The sequence below is a fragment of the Cygnus olor genome, chromosome 1 (assembly GCF_009769625.2).
Source record: "Cygnus olor isolate bCygOlo1 chromosome 1, bCygOlo1.pri.v2, whole genome shotgun sequence".
Lineage (NCBI taxonomy): Eukaryota > Metazoa > Chordata > Aves > Anseriformes > Anatidae > Cygnus > Cygnus olor.
In genome coordinates, this window is record NC_049169.1 from 49,878,549 (window position 1) to 49,899,085 (window position 20,537).

Sequence of the window (20,537 nt, forward strand, 5' to 3'; positions counted from 1 at the left end):
TACCAAACAGCAGGTAGTCAGCTCATACGCCTGACCTGCCGGTAGACCAGTTCTAGGCTAAAGAAGAAACCTCTAAAACCTGAGGATTGCAAACTTCGTTTCTTGGCTTCAGCTGTTTTAAAGCTAGTGCACACGCACAAAGCGCTGCTGTGTGCAAGCAGCATAACATCGCTTGGGGAAGAGCAGCAGTCTCCTAGCACCCCATTGACCTGCTGAATAGCATTGAAAGGCAATTTCTCTTCTCAGTGGAAAAAATCCATAGTACTCCACAAAGAGTACCTGAACTGAGGGTGGAATCCAGTTCTGCAGTGGTCTGTGAGGTTTAAGGCCCATTATTACTGTGAGCTAGAGGAGCATGTGATTGTAGACGACCAGGATGAACTAAGCACCACATGCCTAGTGTACTGCAGGGTTTACTTTGTTCGTGTCCCATAAAGTAACTGTCAGATTAATGCATGGGAATCATGAGTGAGAATATACTAAAAACAGAATAGTTAGATGCCCTTTCCCACAGATTTGAATTTGCTGTACCTGAGGACTGTGTGACCAAGGCCTTTCCTTTTTAAGATCTTGACATTTGTATGTATTTAACCGATTACAGTACAGTACAATTGCTAACTTGATAAAAGATAAAAGCCTTTTTTGATGTGTGACAGCAGCTCATAAACGCAGCAAGGCTTCAATAGTCAAACTTGATAATTAGCTCAGAAAAGATTGAGTTATAGAATAGTGTCTTCTGCAAAGATGCTGTTTTTGTTCTAAATCACTACATGAATTTTTAGAGAACAAGATTTTTAATAAGGCAAACGAATTTCTCATGGAGGTGTTGGTGTAGAATTAATGTAGGAGAACTAGGTCTCTTCTTTTGTCAAATTCCAGTTGTAAATATAGAAACAGAAATTTCTAATGGAGAAAATCTATGCAGGACTATGAAGGCTGCTTAGGAGATGGACTCAATGATCTTTGTTGGTCCCTTCCAACTCAGGATATTCTGATTTTGTTCTGTGCTATTTATTGTACTTGTTATAATTCTCTGAAGTCTTGAGTGTACATCTGCAAGGCCCTATGGCATTTCTTCCCATTCAGAAGGTCCCTGTATGATAGGAAATGCTGACTTGCATAACTGCCAGTAGCTTCACAGCTAAAGTACATGTAGTTTTGAAATATTACACAGTGAACAAGTTCAGTTTGTGTAATTTCTTGCTTTGGAGTTCTTGACAATGTAAGACAGTATCTCTTTTCAGACCTACCTGACATAAAATGAGAAATAGGAACTGTCCTTTGCCAGTATTATTAGAAAAGACACTTTTTTACTGCTTAGTATTTAACACTTATGTCCTTTGTATGTGTACAAGTTCATATAAATGCAAATAAATGAATGTTTGACACATCTGTAATAGCAAAATCCCATGTGTTCTGGGGAGGTGGACCACCATCGGTTTTTCCATAGGTCTACATCATTTTGATTTTCTCGTGGTTTCTGCTTCTAGATTTCTAATAAATTTTTATATAAAGCTTCAGCTAGGCCCTTCCCCAATGTTTTTCAAATTTAAACCCAAATAAAAGAAATTACCCTAGTTAAAATACATAATGAATAATGTAGTGCAGTAGTTCAGACCTTGGGCCTGTAGATTGTGAACTATGAAATTACTAACCTTGTGGTAAATACAGCAGGTTCAGTAGCTGCTCACAGTTGCTTATGGTGAATACTAAAAATCCAAATGCTATTTATCTTTGCTAGGTGTATTTACTAGTCTTTGTTTAGTGATGCTGATAGTAACTTAACTTTATATAGCTTTGTTAGAAAATGCTTTTCATTCCTCAGAGACTTTTACTGTATACTTCTGATATTCTGCCTCCTGTGAAGGGAGGAGGGAAATGGTATCACTGACATCATGTAAATGATCTTCCAAACACTGCCGTACTAAAAAGAAGAGACAAATAGTATCTCTGGTAAAACAGAAATATGGTGCAGCCTTTTGGAATGGCCAAACTGTCCAGAGTTTCTCCAGATACCCTCATATAGCTTAATCTTGAAAATGGTCTTGCTGTGCTCTTAATTTGAGAGAAAAGGTAAGCACCTCAAAGCTTGAACTTAAAGAAGCATAGTGTTACAGATGACCAGTAAAATTGTTCCTGTGTTAAACCTCCAAAGCTGTGAGTTCAAGGTGAATGTAATAGTGCTGGAATAAACCTAACTTATTGTATAAACCAAGGGCATGTTTAAATCTGTTTGATTTTGAAATGATCCACAGGTAATATTTCTGCTTTTCAGTTAGGTGATTACGTAGTAGTTTTTGCATTTAAAACTGAGCTTTGCAGTTCAGTAGTCTTTGCAAAGTGTCTTGAAATACCATGTAATGGTTCTGTTAGAAACGTTAAATACTTCACTTAATATGAAAACCAGTTTCATTGATTACCTAGCATGTTTTAATCCCTTGTTATTCCCAAGCAGCTGGGTTGACGGTTTTCCTAAAAGCAGTTTTTCAGTAGTTGTCTTCATGTAGGTACTGATGATAATAAAACTTGGGATGATAGGGTTGAAGTATCCAGAGTTCTGCTCTGAATACATGCAGAAATTTGGCCATATTGCCTTCAAAAGGAAGCTAGTGGTGTATATTGAAACTTGTTGTGAAGGGTTAGGCAGCTGGAAATTGTTGAGGTAAAGCTGTACTTATGAAAGACCTTGAGTCCATGACCTTGCACTGAATATACTTGGACTTGGTATTCCTTTATTTTTAAGGACTCAGCTAACTGTTCTAACTGTTGAAACACATGAAGTGTTTTCTAGTAAATGCCCCTCACTCTTAACCGCTGGTGTCCCTTAAGGGCGGTGCAAGAGTTAAGGCAGTGAAGAGGATTCAGAAAGAAATACACCACCTTAGAAAGAAGGCAGGTGAAAGAAAAGCAGAAAGAAAGCTGAGGTGAAAAACCATAAGGACCACTTGCGCATTGCCCAAGACAAACTCTGTGTGAGAAGGGGTGTCAAGAGACTGAAGCTTCAGAACAGCCATAGGCTGCTGCCCGGGTGGAGGCAGCACTGTGAGGTGGCTCCTCTCTCCTCGTCATGCCCAGAGAGCTTTGCCAGACTTTCACAGCATTTTATATCATAATTAAATAGTACATAATATAAATACTACGGATGCTGTATTTATCACACAATATTTTATTAATTAGACGCATTGTGTTAGAATTAGAACTGTGGGAGCCTAGGATGCTGTCTCTGAATACCCAGCCCCTACCAGGGGAACCAGAGCTGGCATCCCAGCCAGCGGCCATCCCAAATCTGCGTGGTGCTGCTTGGCCTCTACAGCAGTGACTGCTAACAATCTCATCTTGTAAACCTGTTTGCTTTGTACAAGAATGTCTGTTACTGTTACTCTGCTGCCATGCCATGTTATGTGCAAGTCAGTATTCCTTAATTTTAATTTATATTGGCAAACTGTGAATTATGAAATATGGCAAGTCTGGTTTAAGGATGATTCTTATGTAAGTATACTTGATAGATGTCTCTTTGGTATTGTTTCCAAAAATACGGAGTGGCACTTGACCCCGTGAATGGGGAATATCAATCATTTCTAGCATGAAGGTGAAATGCAAATGAGTGTCACTAACTTTGTCTTCTTATTAAATAGGTTTAAGTGGAAATCCAGCAGATATAGAAAGGAGAGAAGCAGTTTTTGGGAAGAACTTTATACCTCCTAAAAAGCCAAAAACTTTTCTTCAGTTAGTATGGGAAGCACTACAGGATGTTACACTAATTATATTAGAAATTGCAGCCATAGTATCCTTGGGCCTTTCTTTTTACCAGCCTCCAGGAGGAAATGAAGCATGTAAGTAAATATTTGAAAAAGTAGTTATCTACCTATGTTACACTACTGATTCCTATGGTCCAGCATGCTTACACTGTAAATATGATGGGAGATAAGTCTGGAAACACAGCTGATTGTTTCTTATTAAGACAACAATGCTAGAATTCTACCTTGACTTAAAAAGGCAAGACTTCCTTGCTTGTGATCTGGGCTGATTCTAACCAAAGCAATGGCAAAGGCGAAGTGCAAGCAGCAGGACCTATGTCTTGTTTTAGACTAGTCAAGCTTCTGTGCAACTATACTTGTATCTTTGCCTCAAATATTTAAGCAATTTGAGTTGTCAGTGCTTTCTCTGGGGAGTCAGCATGTCTTACCTTTTCCTTGATTTACAATATGACACTGGTAACTTTCCACTTTAAGAAACAAAGCTATGTTTATAGTTTGAAACAGAAAGTGAAGGGATCTGGCCTTTGTTAAACCAAACGTTTGCAGTTGTATGTGGTTTGTTAAGAGAAAGATAAAATAGGAAATGTTGACAAAGCAGAAGGTAGATAACCAGTTGTCCAATCTGGCCATCTTATCATCAATCATTTAACAAGATAATATGGACCAGGTAACTTTGTATCAATATCTCTTATGCTCAAGGGAGCAGGGATGTAAATTCTACGTGCTTTAACTTCATTGAGCTGCTTTATCTTTCAGGTTGTATAGCTTCTTTGTGTATTACCATTACTGAAAATGAATGTAAAATTGTGACAAAGGCTAGCAAAGAAAATGTTTAGCAGTCTCTAGTAGTTTCTTCTGTTTGGGAAAACATTTTTAAATGAAATAACTATGTAAACTTAAATCTCTAAAACTTGTTTTCTACAGTATGTGGATCAGTAAATGTTGGTGAAGAGGAGGAAGAATCTGAAGCAGGCTGGATTGAAGGAGCAGCAATCCTCCTGTCTGTAGTTTGTGTGGTATTAGTAACAGCTTTCAATGATTGGAGTAAAGAGAAACAATTTCGGGGATTGCAGAGCCGTATTGAACAAGAACAGAAATTCACGGTCATCAGAGGTGGCCAAGTCATCCAGATACCAGTAGCTGACATAATTGTTGGAGATATTGCACAAGTGAAATACGGTAAACATACTTTTAAAGTTGAAGTTTTATTTTATTTATAAAGAAGGATCCAAAGTCAACACGCCTAATCATCTTTTGTAGGTGATCTTTTGCCAGCTGATGGTATACTCATTCAAGGAAATGACCTCAAAATTGATGAAAGCTCGCTGACTGGAGAATCTGATCATGTTAAGAAGTCTCTGGACAGGGATCCTATGCTGCTTTCAGGTGTGTAGCATTTGACAATTCTTGAAGAAAGTGGTTAGTTTTCTATGGGGACTGGCCGTTTTAAATTACGAGATCAAAATCTAGTGAACTGGACCATATCTAGGCTGCTTCCTAGAAGTATCCAGAAACAGCACAACTTCATCAAAACTTGGTCGAAGTGAAGTAACAGTTGCCTAAAGCTGAACAACAATTTGTGTGTTTGCTTATGGCTTTATTTTCCAGATAGTTTTGGCATGTATATTATTATGTTTTAAGAGCTCTATATGCATAATCTTATGATTCTGTAAGTGTGAAGTTTGAGAATGGATTTCCTTTGTGGTCTGCATACAACTGTTTAAGTTTCAGTGGAAAACCTGATGCCCTCTTCCAGGTACACATGTGATGGAAGGCTCTGGGAGAATGGTTGTTACTGCTGTAGGTGTGAACTCTCAGACTGGAATCATCTTTACCTTACTCGGGGCTGGAGGAGATGAAGAAGAGAAGGAGAAAGAAAAAGAGAAGAAGGACAAGAAAAGTAGGCATAATAATCTTAATTCGTTGGAAAAGGAGGGGTGAAATTCTAAATATTATTGGATGCAAAAGTGTTCTAGTCATCTGGAGCCAGAAATCTTAAAACTCATTCTTTCAGTAGGTTTCGCAGAAGAAAGGTCCAGTAACCTGAAATGTATACCACTACTAAAAACTCTTGCCATGTGGATTTTTAATTAAATTTCAGATCTCATTGATAAATTGGAGGTTGGAAAGTTTATAACTCTTAGCCACCCTTACATGAGAAGGCAGTTTAATAATTTGTACATGGTAACTTCAAAGTACACTCGCGTCTCATAACAAATACTTCTTTACAGCAAAGACGGTATCAACAATAAACCAACCTAATGACCATCTAGTTCTGATTTTGACAGTGTTTTGTCTGGTGAGTTCTTGAATGGAAAAAGTCTTACCCGAAGCGGAAAAGTTTGTATCATTGATAGCACTGAGCTTGTGGGTATCTTAAACGTATATGACCACTAAAGGTGAGCAGGCAGTTTTTTGTGCAAGCCCTTTTCTTCCAGAGCTGAATATCTGAAAGCTGTACTCAAGACAAAAACCTAATGGTGCTTTCCTGTAAACTTCCTATTTGGAAGGGTGAGGACATTGTAACCCAGAGCATTTTAGAGCCTTTCAGTGAAGTGTGAAACAGGATATCTTTTGTATTTTGAAGCGTTTGAGCAGCTAGAATTATAGTCACTTATCTAAGCCATAACCTTTATCCTGCTTAAGAATCAAAGCTTAGAAATGTTAGCTTGTGATGTTTTGATGCTAGCTCTCACATGCGCGTTCAGGACTGAACTTGATCACCACTGAATTTCTGTTGAAATTCTTGTGAGATTAACTGGATGGGACAGAGTCTGTGAAGGTTCCTGGTGGGGAAATGTACTATTTCCCCAATGGAACAGGAAAAGAGTAATGGGAAGCCATGCAGAAATGTGTTTAGGAATCTCAGTGGCCTTCAAGTGGCAGTTGTTGGAATGTGTGTGGTCTGTGCAGGGGTTGACATTGAATTGTGCTTTTTGGCTTGTTGGCCTAACCTGCAGGCATTTCTATCCCTTCTTGAAACTTGCTTTGAGTTCAGCATTAGATTCAAGCTCAAGTGGGATAGCTTAAGAGTAGAAGCTGACTTGCAGCACTGAAGGAGATTGGTATAGAGCAGTTTCCATCCTTTACTCTCCTCTGACAGAGGAAGGAGAAAGAAGCAAGCAAAAGTGCTAGCTACTACAGGAGACACAGTGAAGATCATAGCTTTTTTTAATATTCTGCTAGTATGTAAGCAGAAATCTCTTTGACAAGTAGTGTTTTGGTGTATCCTTGGGCCTGAAAACCTGTTTTTTCCCTTGCCTCCTGAGATAAGTAACTTCCTTTTTCCCTTAAGTTATGTGCCTGATAAGATTCTCCTTGGTAAAATTCAGGTTAAACTAAATTAGCTTCTCTGAACGTTAAGGAGATTAAAGTGGCTATTTTTAGTTGGCTGTGTATGGCTTGGTTCAGAGTGAAAGCATACGTATGTGCAGGGAGTTAGAAGTAACTCAAGTGTGGAACTTAGTTCTCTTTTCTCCTACAAGAACAAGGAAAGAACAAATACGAAATTAGCAGATAACGATGACTTCTTAAGAAGTCTGAAGTGACATCTTCTGGAGAAGATTAACGTACTTTTTTTTTTCTCCTCAGCTGTTCTGAGGATGCTTGGGGGGAAAATTTTATATGTATCAAATCAGACTGTCTACAGTAATAGTGCATTGGAGGTACTAAATGTCATGCAAAGACAGGCTGCTTGACAACTTGATCTTCTTCTAGCTGAGTTCTATTCTGATTTTTTCTAGCTCCCATACACTTCAGTCTACATACTCTTAAGGCAGAAGATAAAATGAAATAGCAGTGAGACTGAAAAAATCTGTGTTTTGTTCTATGTTCTTCCATTTTGTTCTTTCAAGCTATTGCTAGTAGTAATTATAGCTTAGCTTTAGCTTTCGTTAGGTAGGAGAAAAGCTGTCAGTTTGTCTTTTGCCAAGATAATATCTAAACCTTCTTACCTGAAAACCCAATCAAAAAAAAGAAAAGGTAGTGACCTTATAATAAGCTACATGTGATACATAGTTTTAGTTGCATTTAATGTTTAATTCATAAATTTCATTCATGAATTTATTTCATTATTCTAATGTCCTTCTTCTTGATCTCTTGCTGATCTCCATTTCTGAACAGAGGTAGGAATGATATTTTGTCAGGAACGTGAAATATTCTCCTCGTGCTTTAATATTGGTATGTTGCCAACAGATTATGTTCATGCTTGCGTAAATAGGGTTAGCATAGATCCAGTAATCCAGCGCTGTGCCTCCATTAAGCTTTGGTGTGGATTTACAAATATTTTATATTTGAGTAACTTCTGCAATGTTGTGCAAAAGCACTGATTCTGGAAGTGGAATCTGATCTTACAGTTCGTTACAGTAGTCAGGTACAGTTGACAGTGCTGAAAGAACAGAGCAAGACTGAGGCCACCAGAATCCCTTTAGTGTTACAAATCTCTTTCTCGGAAAAGGTTTAAGAATCTTTCCTCACTACCTGCTTCAACTAAGTACGCTTCCATAGGACAGCTGTCTGGCCAGGCAAGGCCTTCTGCTGTGTTTCTATTTATTGTTTATAAATGTCTATATCAGTAATTTGTGCAAATTTGACTATGGTAGGATAATACTACAGCAGTCTTGTATGGGGGAAGTCCAAAACAGTGATGTGAGTTGCTTTTGTGAGTTAACTAAGACTTTAAAGGTAAGTTATGTCAGCCTTCTGTCTCCCAGGTTGTTTTACACTTTCTGAAATGCAATCACTTGTCTCAACAGATATTCATGTATCTATTATATAAACCTTAACACCGAGTTGGACTCTGCACAGCCAATTTAAAACAACTTTCCCTCTTTGACAGGTAAAAAACAAGATGGAGCTGTTGAGAACCGTAACAAAGGTAAATGCAGTTTCTATGATCCTTTCTCATAAGTCCTTATGTATTCATTGTATACACTCAGAAAATACTTTACTATGAAAATGCTTATTGCATCCTGATATTCAAAGTAATTATGCTAAACATAGCATAAGTGAATCTTCTGAAAACAAATGCTTAAATGAACTTGGCAGTCTTAAGTAAACATTGCTGAAGTCTCCTCTAGTATCTAGATATCTTGTTTAAATATTCAAGGATAGTATGGCATCTCTGGATAAGAGGTACTACACAATACTTATGTTCAGCTGGGCCTGATACGTAATCAAGCTTTGTAAGTACTATTGATTTCAGGGACTCCAGAATGGCTAAATTTTATTTGCTTATAACTTCAAGCTAAAGCCCAGGATGGTGCAGCCATGGAAATGCAACCACTGAAGAGTGAGGATGGTGCGGATGGAGATGAGAAAGACAAGAAGAGAGCAAATTTGCCAAAGAAAGAAAAATCTGTTCTCCAAGGCAAACTTACAAAGCTAGCTGTTCAGATTGGCAAAGCAGGTATGCCTTACCACTGTCCTCTTTTTCCTGATGTCACACTTCTGAATAAAGTAGTAACATGCATAGTTCATGAGGAGATAAGCTAGTCAAGGCTAGCTGCTGAAGTAAAGTGTAAAATTCCAATGCATATAAGTGTGCCATCATGCATAAGCGTGCAGATGGCTTCTGAGAGTGCATAATGTTGGTGAGCTTTTTAATTTTGTCTTTATTTAAATATATTCAGGCTTTAAAGTATCAGCTCCTAGGACAGACATTCCAACTTGATAACATTGGACAACTGTTATAAAAGATGTTTTTAGGTAAACATAGCTTTTAGTGATGCACCTAGAGAAAAATAAGTTGACATAAGTCTGTGGAAAATGTGGTAGAGCTGACTAGACTATCGCTGGTATTTCAAAAGGCTTAGGAATTTCCACTTAATACATGCTTCACTGCTAAGTAATAAAAAATTTTATTGACTTGCTGCTATGCTTTAGTTTGTTACTTTTCTTTCAGCTGTTTCATCAAACATTTGACAAGCTGTTGCTTATAAAAGATAAGCTAAAATAACAACGAAGCTCAGTGTGAATTTTAGGCTTTGTTATCTAGTATGTAGAAGTTTGGTTACTTTATTTCAGGATTTATTTTGGTGCATGTGAACCTAATGAGGTTCAACATGTCTAAGAGCAAGGTGCTGCACCTGGGTTGGGGCAATCCCGGATGTGAGTACAGACTGGGAGAAGAACTCATTGAGAGCAGCCCTGCAGAGAAGGACTTGGGGGTTCTGGTGGATGAAAAGCTTGACATGAGCCAGCAGTGCGTGCTTGCAGTCTAGAAGGCCAACTGCATCCTGGGCTGCATCGCCAGAGGAGTGGCCAGCAGGTCAAGGGAGGTGATTGTCCCCCTCTGCTCTGCCCTCGTGAGGCCTCTCTGGGATTACTGCGTCCAGGTCTGGGGCCCCCAACGCAAGAAAGATGCTGATTTGTTAGAGTGGGTCCAGAGGATGGCCACAAAGATGATCAAAGGGCTGGAGCACCTCTCCTGTGAAGAAAGGGTGAGACAGCTGGGGCTGTTCAGCCTGGAGAAGAGAAGGCTCCAGAGAGACTTTATTGCAGCTTTTCAGTACATAAAGGAAGCTTATAGAAAAGGTTGAGAGCAACTTTTTGCTCAGTCAGATAATGACAGAACAAGGGGGAATGGTTTTAAACTAAAAGAGGGGAGATTTAGATTAGAGGTTAGGAGGAAATTTTTCACTCAAAGGGTGGTGAGACACTAGCACAAGCTGCCCAGAGAAGCTGTGGATGCCCCATCCCTGGAGGTGTTCAAGGCCAGGGTGGATGGGGCCCTGGCCAACCTGGTCTGGTGGGTGGCATCCCTGCCTATGGCAGGGGGGTTGGAACTGGGTGGTCTTTAAGGTCTCTTCCAACCCAAGCCATTCTATGATTCTGTGTTGAGTTGTTGAAAGAGTTAAGTTAAAAGGAACTTCTGGAAGTCTTGTAGTCCAACCCCCAGCTCAAAAAGAGCAAATTAAAGCATCTATGTCATAAGATAGCTATGGAGCAAAGAGCAATTAAAAATTTTTAGCTTTAGCATTTCATAGTTTGTATAGCAATGATAATTTTTCATTGAAAGCCGAATAAAGCTTCAATAATGGTTAGTGTAATACATTATTCTTCTCAAATAAATTCTTGACATTTTTTTGTTTTTGAAATAGCTCTTTCCCTTTTTTGTACCTCTTAACCTATTCTAACTCCCCACATACCCTTAATGCTCATCAACTTCATGCATGCGTTTTTCTGTCCTGCTTCTCTGGGTGGTGCAAACACTGACGTATTTGTCTACAAAAAGCTGACACTTCTGTGATTTCTGTTGCTTTATTTCAGCCAGGTCCATTTTTTCTCCATTTTGCTGTGGTATCTTAAATGTGCCACAGAGCTTGTTAGCAGTAGTTCTAATTTGTCTTCCCAGTTATTTCTATTTCATTGAACATTGTTTACCTGCCATATTTAATTCCAGCTTCAGTAGAAAGTACGGTGTGAATAGTCACCCAGTTACCCTCTCTCTCTGCTAAGTCATCAGTATAGTTGTGGAAGGCCTATTGAACTCTTTCAATTATTATGCTGTTTAGTCAATTTACTTTACATACCGCTCTCTCCCATTCATAATTAGATCTACACTTTTCAATTAAGTGAAAAGAAAAACAAGATTTTAGAGGCTTTTAAGTGAAATTCATGAGGAAATACTTGCGCTGAAAGTTGGTATGTCTCTGAGAACTACCTCTGAACTGTAACTTCTGCAAAGGCAGGAGTATTTGCACTTAGCCAGAATCTGTACGGTCAAATATTTAAAAATAATTTCTAAAAATTGTTTGTTCTCTTTTTAAAAAGGCTTGTTGATGTCTGCAATCACGGTCATTATCCTTGTGTTGTATTTTGTAATTGATACCTTCTGGGTTCAGAAGCGACCTTGGCTTGCTGAATGTACACCAATTTATATTCAGTACTTTGTGAAGTTCTTCATTATTGGAGTTACAGTCTTGGTGGTAGCAGTACCAGAAGGTCTTCCACTTGCAGTCACTATATCGCTGGCTTATTCTGTTAAGGTAAGTGGATAGGGAGCAGATTTGAGAGATAGGTGGGTGTAGTCATCAGCTGTGAAATCTCACTTTAGATATGCTGCATCAGATACACCCAACAGGCTGAGGAGAAACTTGCTTTTCTTGCTTCACTGAACTGCGTAAGAAGTCTTTCGCAGTATTTTTCTTAATCTCCAAATGAGTACTAACATGAATGCTGAGCAGTGACGGCCTGTTGTTGCCAACTAATGATAAATGCTTTTAGCTGTTAACATTCTAGCATTAGCATGCTAGAATTGGATAAGTTAGTTTGTTATTTACAAATTCTTCTGTCAATGCGTACTTTTACCTCACCAGCACGTTAAGCAACTACTGCAAAAGCTTCCAGATTGAGTCTCCTTGAGGGATGAATATTGTAGAAAATAAGCTGTATAATAAGCAGCTAGCTATGTTTTTTTAACTCATGGTCTTTGTTCCTTAACATATCTTACTGCTTCAGCAAGCTGGGCCTGGTTATTGATCAGAAAATCTCATTGTAGAGACAATAACTGTGTAGGATGTGTTCTAAAACTGAGTAACATAAAGTACTAACTACTAGTGTCTTTGTGATTGTGTTACTTGAAATTACTCTGCATCTTAAAGGTTAAAACACTCCCCAAACCTGTTAAGTAAAGATTTTTAAGCAATGCTAGACCTGTGAAACTTGTGTAGTCCTCACTCTCTTAGCTGAAAAATTAGGCTCTTAGTTTGTATGTGATGTGAAGCTTGACACTAGCATCCTTGAAAATATGTCATATGGCATTAAAAGTCTGTGGCATAATTTACTTGTTCCTTCTAATAAGCAAAAAACAACAGGCTCAAGCCAATGAACAGAGCCTACCTTGGAAAATATATTTTAATATTGTATTGGTAATGCTCAGTCTGTACCTCTATTATATCTCTAAATATCAACATAAAATACTTCCTCATAAGTCTGTGACTAGTATCAGTCTGCCATGCAGATGTGGAAGAATAAGTTCCTATGTTTAGGAACCTTGTTCAAAATGGGGGGAATCCTTACAGCAGCCATCCAGATAAAGCTGAGTATGTTCTGCAACTGCTCTCTGAGTCTGGACACCCTAAATGAAAATTTCTGAAACATGAACTGGTGGTTAAGGATAACTGAACTGCTTTTATTTTTGTAGAAAATGATGAAGGATAATAACTTGGTGAGACACCTGGATGCATGTGAAACAATGGGTAATGCAACAGCTATTTGCTCAGATAAAACGGGAACATTGACCATGAACAGGATGACAGTGGTCCAAGCCTACATCAATGAAAAACATTACAAAAAAATTCCAGAACCAGAAGCTATTCCAGAGAAGATTATGGGTTACCTTGTCACAGGGATTTCTGTTAATTGTGCTTACACTTCCAAAATACTGGTAAGTAGATTTTTTCATTCTAACCAAATAACTAAACATCTTCCTCAAAAGATAAAAAGTGGTGCCCACATGATAGTCAGTAATTAAATGTTTGTGGCAGACAGCTGTGTAAAGTGTGTTGTATGCAGGGTGAATAGCTCAACAGTTCATTTGAGGCTGAACTTCAAAAATGGTTTTCTACTGATGATTCAAAGATACAATCTCAGGAAACTAACTTCCTTGTAAGTTCATAAGTGTGTCTAAATTTGTTTTTATACGGAGGGCAGTTTACCACATTTGGAGAACAAATAGTTTGATTTGGGAGCTACTTCAAAGGGTAGCATAAGCTTATGTAGAAAGTAATTCAAAAATGCAAGTACGGATGATGCACTTGATGGATTTTTTTCAGATACTACTAATATGAATTTGTAGGCTTTGGAATTGTAACACCTTTCCTAATAGCTTGAGACTTCCAAAATATTTTTGGAATAAACAGAATAATGGACTGTTATGCATTACAGGGACTCAAATACTTAATACTGTATCTGTCTCTTCACAAATCCCTCTGATACATAGACAATACTCAAATCTCCCTTGTGTGCATCATATTTTCTGCAACACCAGAAAACACTTCAGCTTCCATGCTGAAGTCATTCCAACATGTTAAATAATTTAGTTTGTTTCAAGGCAGTAAAAATACTAAGTGGGTTTTATTTTTTTAAAATAATTACGCTTCAAGATTTAGTAGAATTCTCCACTATGAATGCTTTCTACTTGAACAGAAGTAAAACCAAGTGACAAAAGTCACTTTTCAGCCTATAAAGATGGTAACTCCACAAGAATTTTCTTGCTAGCAGTACCCGAGGGGATATATCAAGATCACAAGCACCTCTTTCTCTGGAATGAGGCTGAAATACTGATCAGTTGTAGCATGTGAGAAGTTTCACAGTCTATTTCTTAAGGAACCTTTTATAGGAAGAAAAAGTAGCTGTTTATAAGCTCACCCAGTCCCTTAGTCGGGTATTCCAGTCCATTCATCTTTGTGGCCTATTGCTGGACTTGCCTCGAGTATGCTCATCTCTCTTGTACTTGGGAGCATGTTAAACTGAACAATTTAGAAGTGTGAGTTTTCAGTACTGTGAAAATATGAGATCTTGCGGATCTGAACAATGAAAATGGATTACTGCCTTATGATTATTGTAGTTGTGATCTAGCTATTTGAGGCCTGTCAGGTTAAGTACTTCAGCCTCTTTCGCTACAAAGTACAGTGCTATGTTACAGCTATATACAGAAATATCTTCAGAAAATTACTCCTTTTAGCACTAGTCTGTGCGTATCCCGCATTACTGAGATAACTTGTACTGGTATAAAAGGACTGGATACTGAAAAGAGTTCAGAAACAAGTTAAATAGGCCACAGCCTGGAAAACAGAACTTGTAGTGAGACTTAAGAAGCTTAAAGACTTAGTTTCTCCAGTAGAAGGCTAACAGGTGATTTGATCGTATTCTAAGACATTGAGGAAGAGCTGTTACAAGAGAAGATACTTTAATTTAGCAGAAATAATGGCATTTAGTATGTTTTAATCAGTTTCCTTAAACTTATCTATGTGTTTATTTTGCAAAACAATTATTCAGGGATCTACTACATTCAAGTGATCCAGGCAGATATTTCAAGCAATGGGAAACTCTAAAAAGAAAGGTCATCTCTGGATTTGATACAAACTTCATGGTGATTTTTGAGCCTAAGAAATAGATTGCAGAAGTCACTTATAAAGGTCAGCAGTATGATCTTGTGACTTATGAATTTATAGATTAATCGTTGCAAGAGTGAAACTTCAACATCCCAGAGCTAAGCTTGGACTTAACCTTCCTTGTATTCTAAATGCTGTACTTCAGTGGTTCATAAGTTAACCTCCTCATCAGTGAAGGTTCTTGTTCTTCTTGCAGCCTCCTGAAAAAGAAGGTGGCCTACCACGTCATGTTGGAAATAAAACTGAATGTGCCTTGCTGGGATTGCTCTTGGATTTAAAACGTGATTATCAGGATGTAAGGAATGAGATACCAGAAGAGAAGTTGCACAAAGTGTACACCTTCAACTCTGTTAGAAAATCTATGAGTACTGTGTTAAAAAACTCTGATGGCAGTTTCCGGATATTCAGTAAAGGTGCCTCTGAGATAGTTCTTAAAAAGTAAGAACAACTACTATTGTACTTTGGCACTTCTAATTCGGCTAAATGTTGTGATAGGCTAGGAGTCTGTAAACTGCTAAACAACATTATGCCATAGACTGCAAATCATTTCTGTAGCTCTGTTCACGAACAAGTGCAACAGTCCTGTACCCCTGGGATAGCTGCTAGCTCCCTGGCTTCTCTCCCTCAGTTATTTGACTTTATACAGTGAGGTGGGCTGGTAGCATTTGGGTTACTTTAATTCTAGCCCGCTAAGAAGTGTAAAGCAGAAGTACAGCTGGTCGTTTTTCATTTTAACATGTAAACTCTGCACAGATAAAGGAAAGTGTTTGATTAGCACTATTCTCTAGTTACTAAACCATTTTAGTTTTAAGTTGGTAAAAATACTCACCCATGTTCCAGGAAAGTCCTGACAGCTGATCCACTTAAAATCTGGGTAGGGTTTGTGACTTTGCAAAATTGATCACTTTAAGATTACTTTGAGATTGAAAAGACTGTGTAAATTCGTGCCAAAGTTGATTACTTTAACAGAAGATTGAACTTGACCAAGAGAGCGATTTTATTTTATTTTTTTTAATGTGACAAAGCAAGTTGTTTCCTTATGCATCTGTAGAGGCTTTTTGTTCTAGTGATTAGACTATTAGTGAGCAATGTGTCACCACTGGGACAAACCTTAAAGTGTGAAAAGGCTGTGGTAACTCCTAAACAGGTGAGAAGGCATGCATGCATCGTGTAGTCTAGAAACAGCAGTTGTAGCCAGTCTGTTTTTAGTCTTAACTTCATACTGTTTGTGTGAGTGTAGCACATAAGATTGTGTTCTTTACTTCAGCTTAATTTTTTGCTTGCAGCCAGCCCCCAAAATCACTGCTTAGGGGTGTACTAATACACTAAAGAGAAAAGATGAAATTTTTCCTTCTCCATCAATTTAGTGCTGACAACAAAAAGTTAGTCTTTCAGGGACTCTAGTTCCTTTTGATACAGAATTTAGATTTAGATGTGAATTACTATATATCTAAATTTTAACCCAATCTTCATCAGTGAGTAACTATGCCTTTTTTTGCCTTACTTCTACCTTGTTGAATAACCGAACTGTAGAAGATGCTAGAATTCATTCAGTCCCGACTCCTGTGGTCCATTTAGGTTCACAATTGAGATACAAATAATAATGGTATCTAGGAAAGAACAAGAAAACCTAGACCGATTTAGATAATATTGGTATACTGTAATCCCAAAGCTATTTGAGCAGCACTGTCTAAGAAAGTCTTAGCATCCTAAGCCATTTTCTTTACCTTCTGCCTATGCTGTGCAAGAAGTTCATCACAGAGCTGGTAACATGGTTTGTCGGCTGTGCTGCTCATTCTCTACTATCACACGTATGACTATTGAGCACTGAAAGTTTAAATGTGTGTGTGTGTGTATATATATATATGTGTGTATATATATATATATATACACAAAATACTATTAAAAGATACAAAGGAGTTGCTAGTAAGGGTAGAAGAAATGCTGCAAAAATTTTAAAGCAGAATAGTTTTTTCCTCTTTCCTTACAATCATGTCTCAAGTCAAATCTTTGAAGTGAGTTTCAATTAAACCTTTACATAAAACTTACTGGTTTCCATGCGTTCATCTTGGAATGCTTTGAAATCATTGCAAGCCCTATGATTAGAGTTAATGCAAGATATACTTAGTGGTTGCTGACATTTGAGCAGATAACCAAAATCAAGGACAGACTTCAAATTTCAGTTATGATAAATAGCAAGAAATGTAAAGGAACTGCTTCATCTTTATTTCCTGGCTGCGGTGGAAACTTTGTATGTATTGCACCTGGGAATTTCCTAAGCCACTGGACTAAAATACTTGTATGTAACAGTAGTTGTCTGTCAGATCTGCCAGATGTTTTTAAAGTGTCATAAATTCTTACTTTTTTCAGTGCCACATCAGTACTGATTGGTGAAACAAGTGCTTATGGCATTGCGTTATGGCAAAACTTTAGTAAGGATACAGATGAACAAAATTACATTTATTGTTAAATGTACTTGTTACTGTTATATTCGTGGCATCAATATATGCTCTCTGTGAAAGCAGTGGCATCTATGGCATGAAGAAATAAACTAAAAGCGTGAGTTGAAATGCTTGAATATGTTATTTTGAGTCTAGCCTCTTAAACTTTTCAGTCAGTTTTAAGTATTTGTTTTTAATTTAATGCTCCACATTAAGAACTCTATGCCAAATGGTCTGAATTTGAAATGTACGTTTTGATATATTTTTTAGAGTAGTAAGGTTTACACCCAATGTTAGGATTGCTTCATCATACCATCAGAGTTTGGTTTTAGTGCTGTAAGCTTATTGCTTACAGCTGTTGAAGCACCATGTGCATGTTCTGGAAGTTCATTGTACTTCTGCGATGATTGCAGCTGTTAACAAGGTAGGACAATTTGTTGGGAAAACTTGAAACTAGATTAACTGACTCCAACAGCGTAGGCACTACATTGATGTACAGTAGAGAAATGGTTACTTCTAGGAGGCAACTAGTGTTTGTTTCCTCAATTCAGGGGACATTATTTTCATCCCAGGACAGCCAGCCATCTCAGTTAACATTCTGCAGATGGTATGTTTTACAATTAGGAAGAGATTAAGTGCATATGGAGGAGATTACCTTAGAGTTGCTGCTATTGTGTATTTTTTTTTTTGTGTGTGTGTGAGAGAGTCTAGTGAAAACAAAACTTGTGGAAACTTACTGGAGTTGGCTAACAAGCCATTTTCCACAACAAGCTGAACTTTGGTAAACATCTGATAACTACTTAAACTTTCCTTTTCAGGTGCTTCAAAATACTGAGTGCTAATGGAGAACCCAAGGTATTCAGACCTAGGGACCGAGATGATATCGTAAAAACTGTAATTGAGCCAATGGCTTCTGAAGGACTCAGAACCATTTGTCTGGCGTTCAGAGACTTCCCAGCTGGGGAACCAGAGCCGGAATGGGACAATGAGAACGACATTGTTACTGGTCTGACGTGCATTGCTGTTGTTGGGATTGAAGATCCAGTGAGACCTGAGGTAGGATCACTGAGTGAACTGCAGTGACTATTAAAGCAGATCCTGATTCATGCAAAAAGTACAAGAAACTGAATTGCTATTGCATGTCTTAAGAATAGTTAATAGATGAAAATCTAATTTATTGGGGGGAAAAGTTAATGGAGCTACAAAAGCAGATTAAAACTTCTTAACATCACTTATGCTGTGTTACTGAAGCTCTGTACAAACTAATGACTTAAGGCGCTTACTAAGCAGTGTGTCAGTAGATGGAACAGCTAGTGTGTTTTTTTAACCACTAGGAATATTAAGAATATGGGTTAGGATCATATTTAGTCATTGTATTTGCTGCCAGCTTCTCATGGGAAGGAAGGTTTGTGATCTGAGAAGTGAGCTAAGGAACTCTGCTTGTTGTTGAGGTCTATGGAGGGCAGTAATTCTCAATAGTGGAAACTATAATGCTGCATGTAAATGGGACTCCTTTTTGATCCACATTACTGTCACTTGACACTAGAAGTCATGGGTTGATGAGTATTGTGTGAATTGTGTTTTATTTTACATAATCATAAATGTAAAGCCAGTATTTGGTACCTTTTAGCTACTACTACACCCTATAGTGTATTATGGGGTTTGTGTGTGATATTTTTGAAGGCTGCAGTAGTTGAAAAATGAAGAGGGTAAATAAACGGGGGGCAGGGTGGGGGGAAGGCAACAAAACAAAAAAGAACCACCCTTGGCCAGAATAGCCATTTATAGGTTTTTCAGGAAAAGAATTAAGGTGACTGAACTTTTTTAAATGTTCCATAACAACGGTATTGATTTTTAAAATAAGAGTTATCCTCGTTTGAGCTAAAGACAATTCATTCACATGTCTATATATCTTTAGTGACTGTATAGTCCAACTCCGTCATTTTTTTTGCATATAGGTACCTGATGCAATAAAAAAATGTCAGCGTGCAGGTATAACTGTGCGTATGGTCACTGGTGATAACATTAACACTGCTCGTGCTATTGCATTAAAATGTGGTATTCTGAATCCTGGTGAAGACTTTCTGTGTTTGGAGGGCAAAGATTTTAACAGGAGAATACGCAATGAAAAAGGAGAGGTAAGCACACTGACTACTTAAGTTAGATCAGCAGCTGTTTTGTTAAGGCACATAACTGCAAAATATAACTTCTTTTTGCAGATAGAGCAAGAGCGAATAGATAAAATTTGGCCAAAGCTTCGTGTTCTTGCAAGATCATCTCCTACTGACAAACACACTCTAGTAAAAGGTAAATAAAAACCATTTGAGCTTCTAGATTTTTTTCTAGAAACAGAACTTTCCTTAGGATTTTGAATAGTGGGAAATGCCAATGAGTGTATATTCATTTGCCAGCTGATTTATTTCCTAAGCATTGGGGGAGTGGGGGAACCAACGCAATCACAGACAGTTCTAGTGTTTTTGGCTCTGAGGAAGATAATGGTTTTCTCTTTCAGCTTCAATTTTTGTTGTCTGTTTTGAACTATTGACACTGAAATGTCATTTTATTTTAGGTATAATTGATAGCACTGTCTTTGATCAGAGGCAAGTTGTAGCAGTAACTGGTGATGGTACCAACGATGGTCCAGCACTGAAGAAGGCAGATGTTGGATTTGCCATGGTATGACTTTTTTTTTCCTTCAGTATTTTGAGTGCTGTTTTGATAAAACAGTTTATCTAATCACTTTGAAGAAGATTGAATAACTTGGTTTATTTCCTGAGCTAATATACAACTAAGTTAAGTGTGTTGACTTCTCTCACATTTAATACTGATTAGTTTTTCTTGTTCCTCACTCTTCTAACTTAACCATCTTTTTATTTGATTAAAAATGTCTTTGTGGCATTTGCCATTGAATAAAGCTTACACTGCAAATCCCCAGTCATTTGTAAATCAAAACCTTTTTTAAAGCAAAGACTTGTTGCAAAATATAGCACAAAAATTACTGATACTGAAGATTCCTGCAATGAGATCTGTTCAGCATATGGCGGAATGACTTAGGTGGTAAATAACACACTGTGTTGATGTTCAGTAAAGTTTATACACGATATGAAATGAGCTTATTCGTCTGTTTTCCATAAAATGATGCAGAAGAACAGGGAAATTAGGATGAAAGAGTCCCAGTTGATGTTTAAAATTACTTTGGAGGCTGTGCTATGATACCTCTA

The 20,537-nt window shown here is 37.8% G+C and overlaps 1 protein-coding gene across 8 annotated transcripts in view; it reads left to right on the plus strand.

Annotated features, from left to right (window-relative positions):
• The window catches only part of ATP2B1 (ATPase plasma membrane Ca2+ transporting 1), a 63,635-nt gene that overhangs the window by 29,953 nt on the left and 13,145 nt on the right, over positions 1-20,537 (plus strand). For 7 of the 8 annotated variants that reach the window (XM_040557790.1, XM_040557773.1, XM_040557804.1 and 4 more), the window contains exons 3-15: positions 3,636-3,833; positions 4,683-4,937; positions 5,019-5,144; positions 5,515-5,658; positions 8,596-8,634; positions 9,004-9,165; positions 11,532-11,746; positions 12,904-13,146; positions 15,072-15,313; positions 18,135-18,372; positions 19,275-19,454; positions 19,536-19,623; positions 19,886-19,992. In XM_040557790.1, the coding sequence (XP_040413724.1) occupies positions 3,636-3,833; positions 4,683-4,937; positions 5,019-5,144; positions 5,515-5,658; positions 8,596-8,634; positions 9,004-9,165; positions 11,532-11,746; positions 12,904-13,146; positions 15,072-15,313; positions 18,135-18,372; positions 19,275-19,454; positions 19,536-19,623; positions 19,886-19,992 (2,237 nt within the window). Of the gene's footprint in view, positions 1-3,635; positions 3,834-4,682; positions 4,938-5,018; positions 5,145-5,514; positions 5,662-8,595; positions 8,635-9,003; positions 9,166-11,531; positions 11,747-12,903; positions 13,147-15,071; positions 15,314-18,134; positions 18,373-19,274; positions 19,455-19,535; positions 19,624-19,885; positions 19,993-20,537 lie in introns of all 8 variants that reach the window. The other variant, XM_040557796.1, reaches the window with a different exon arrangement.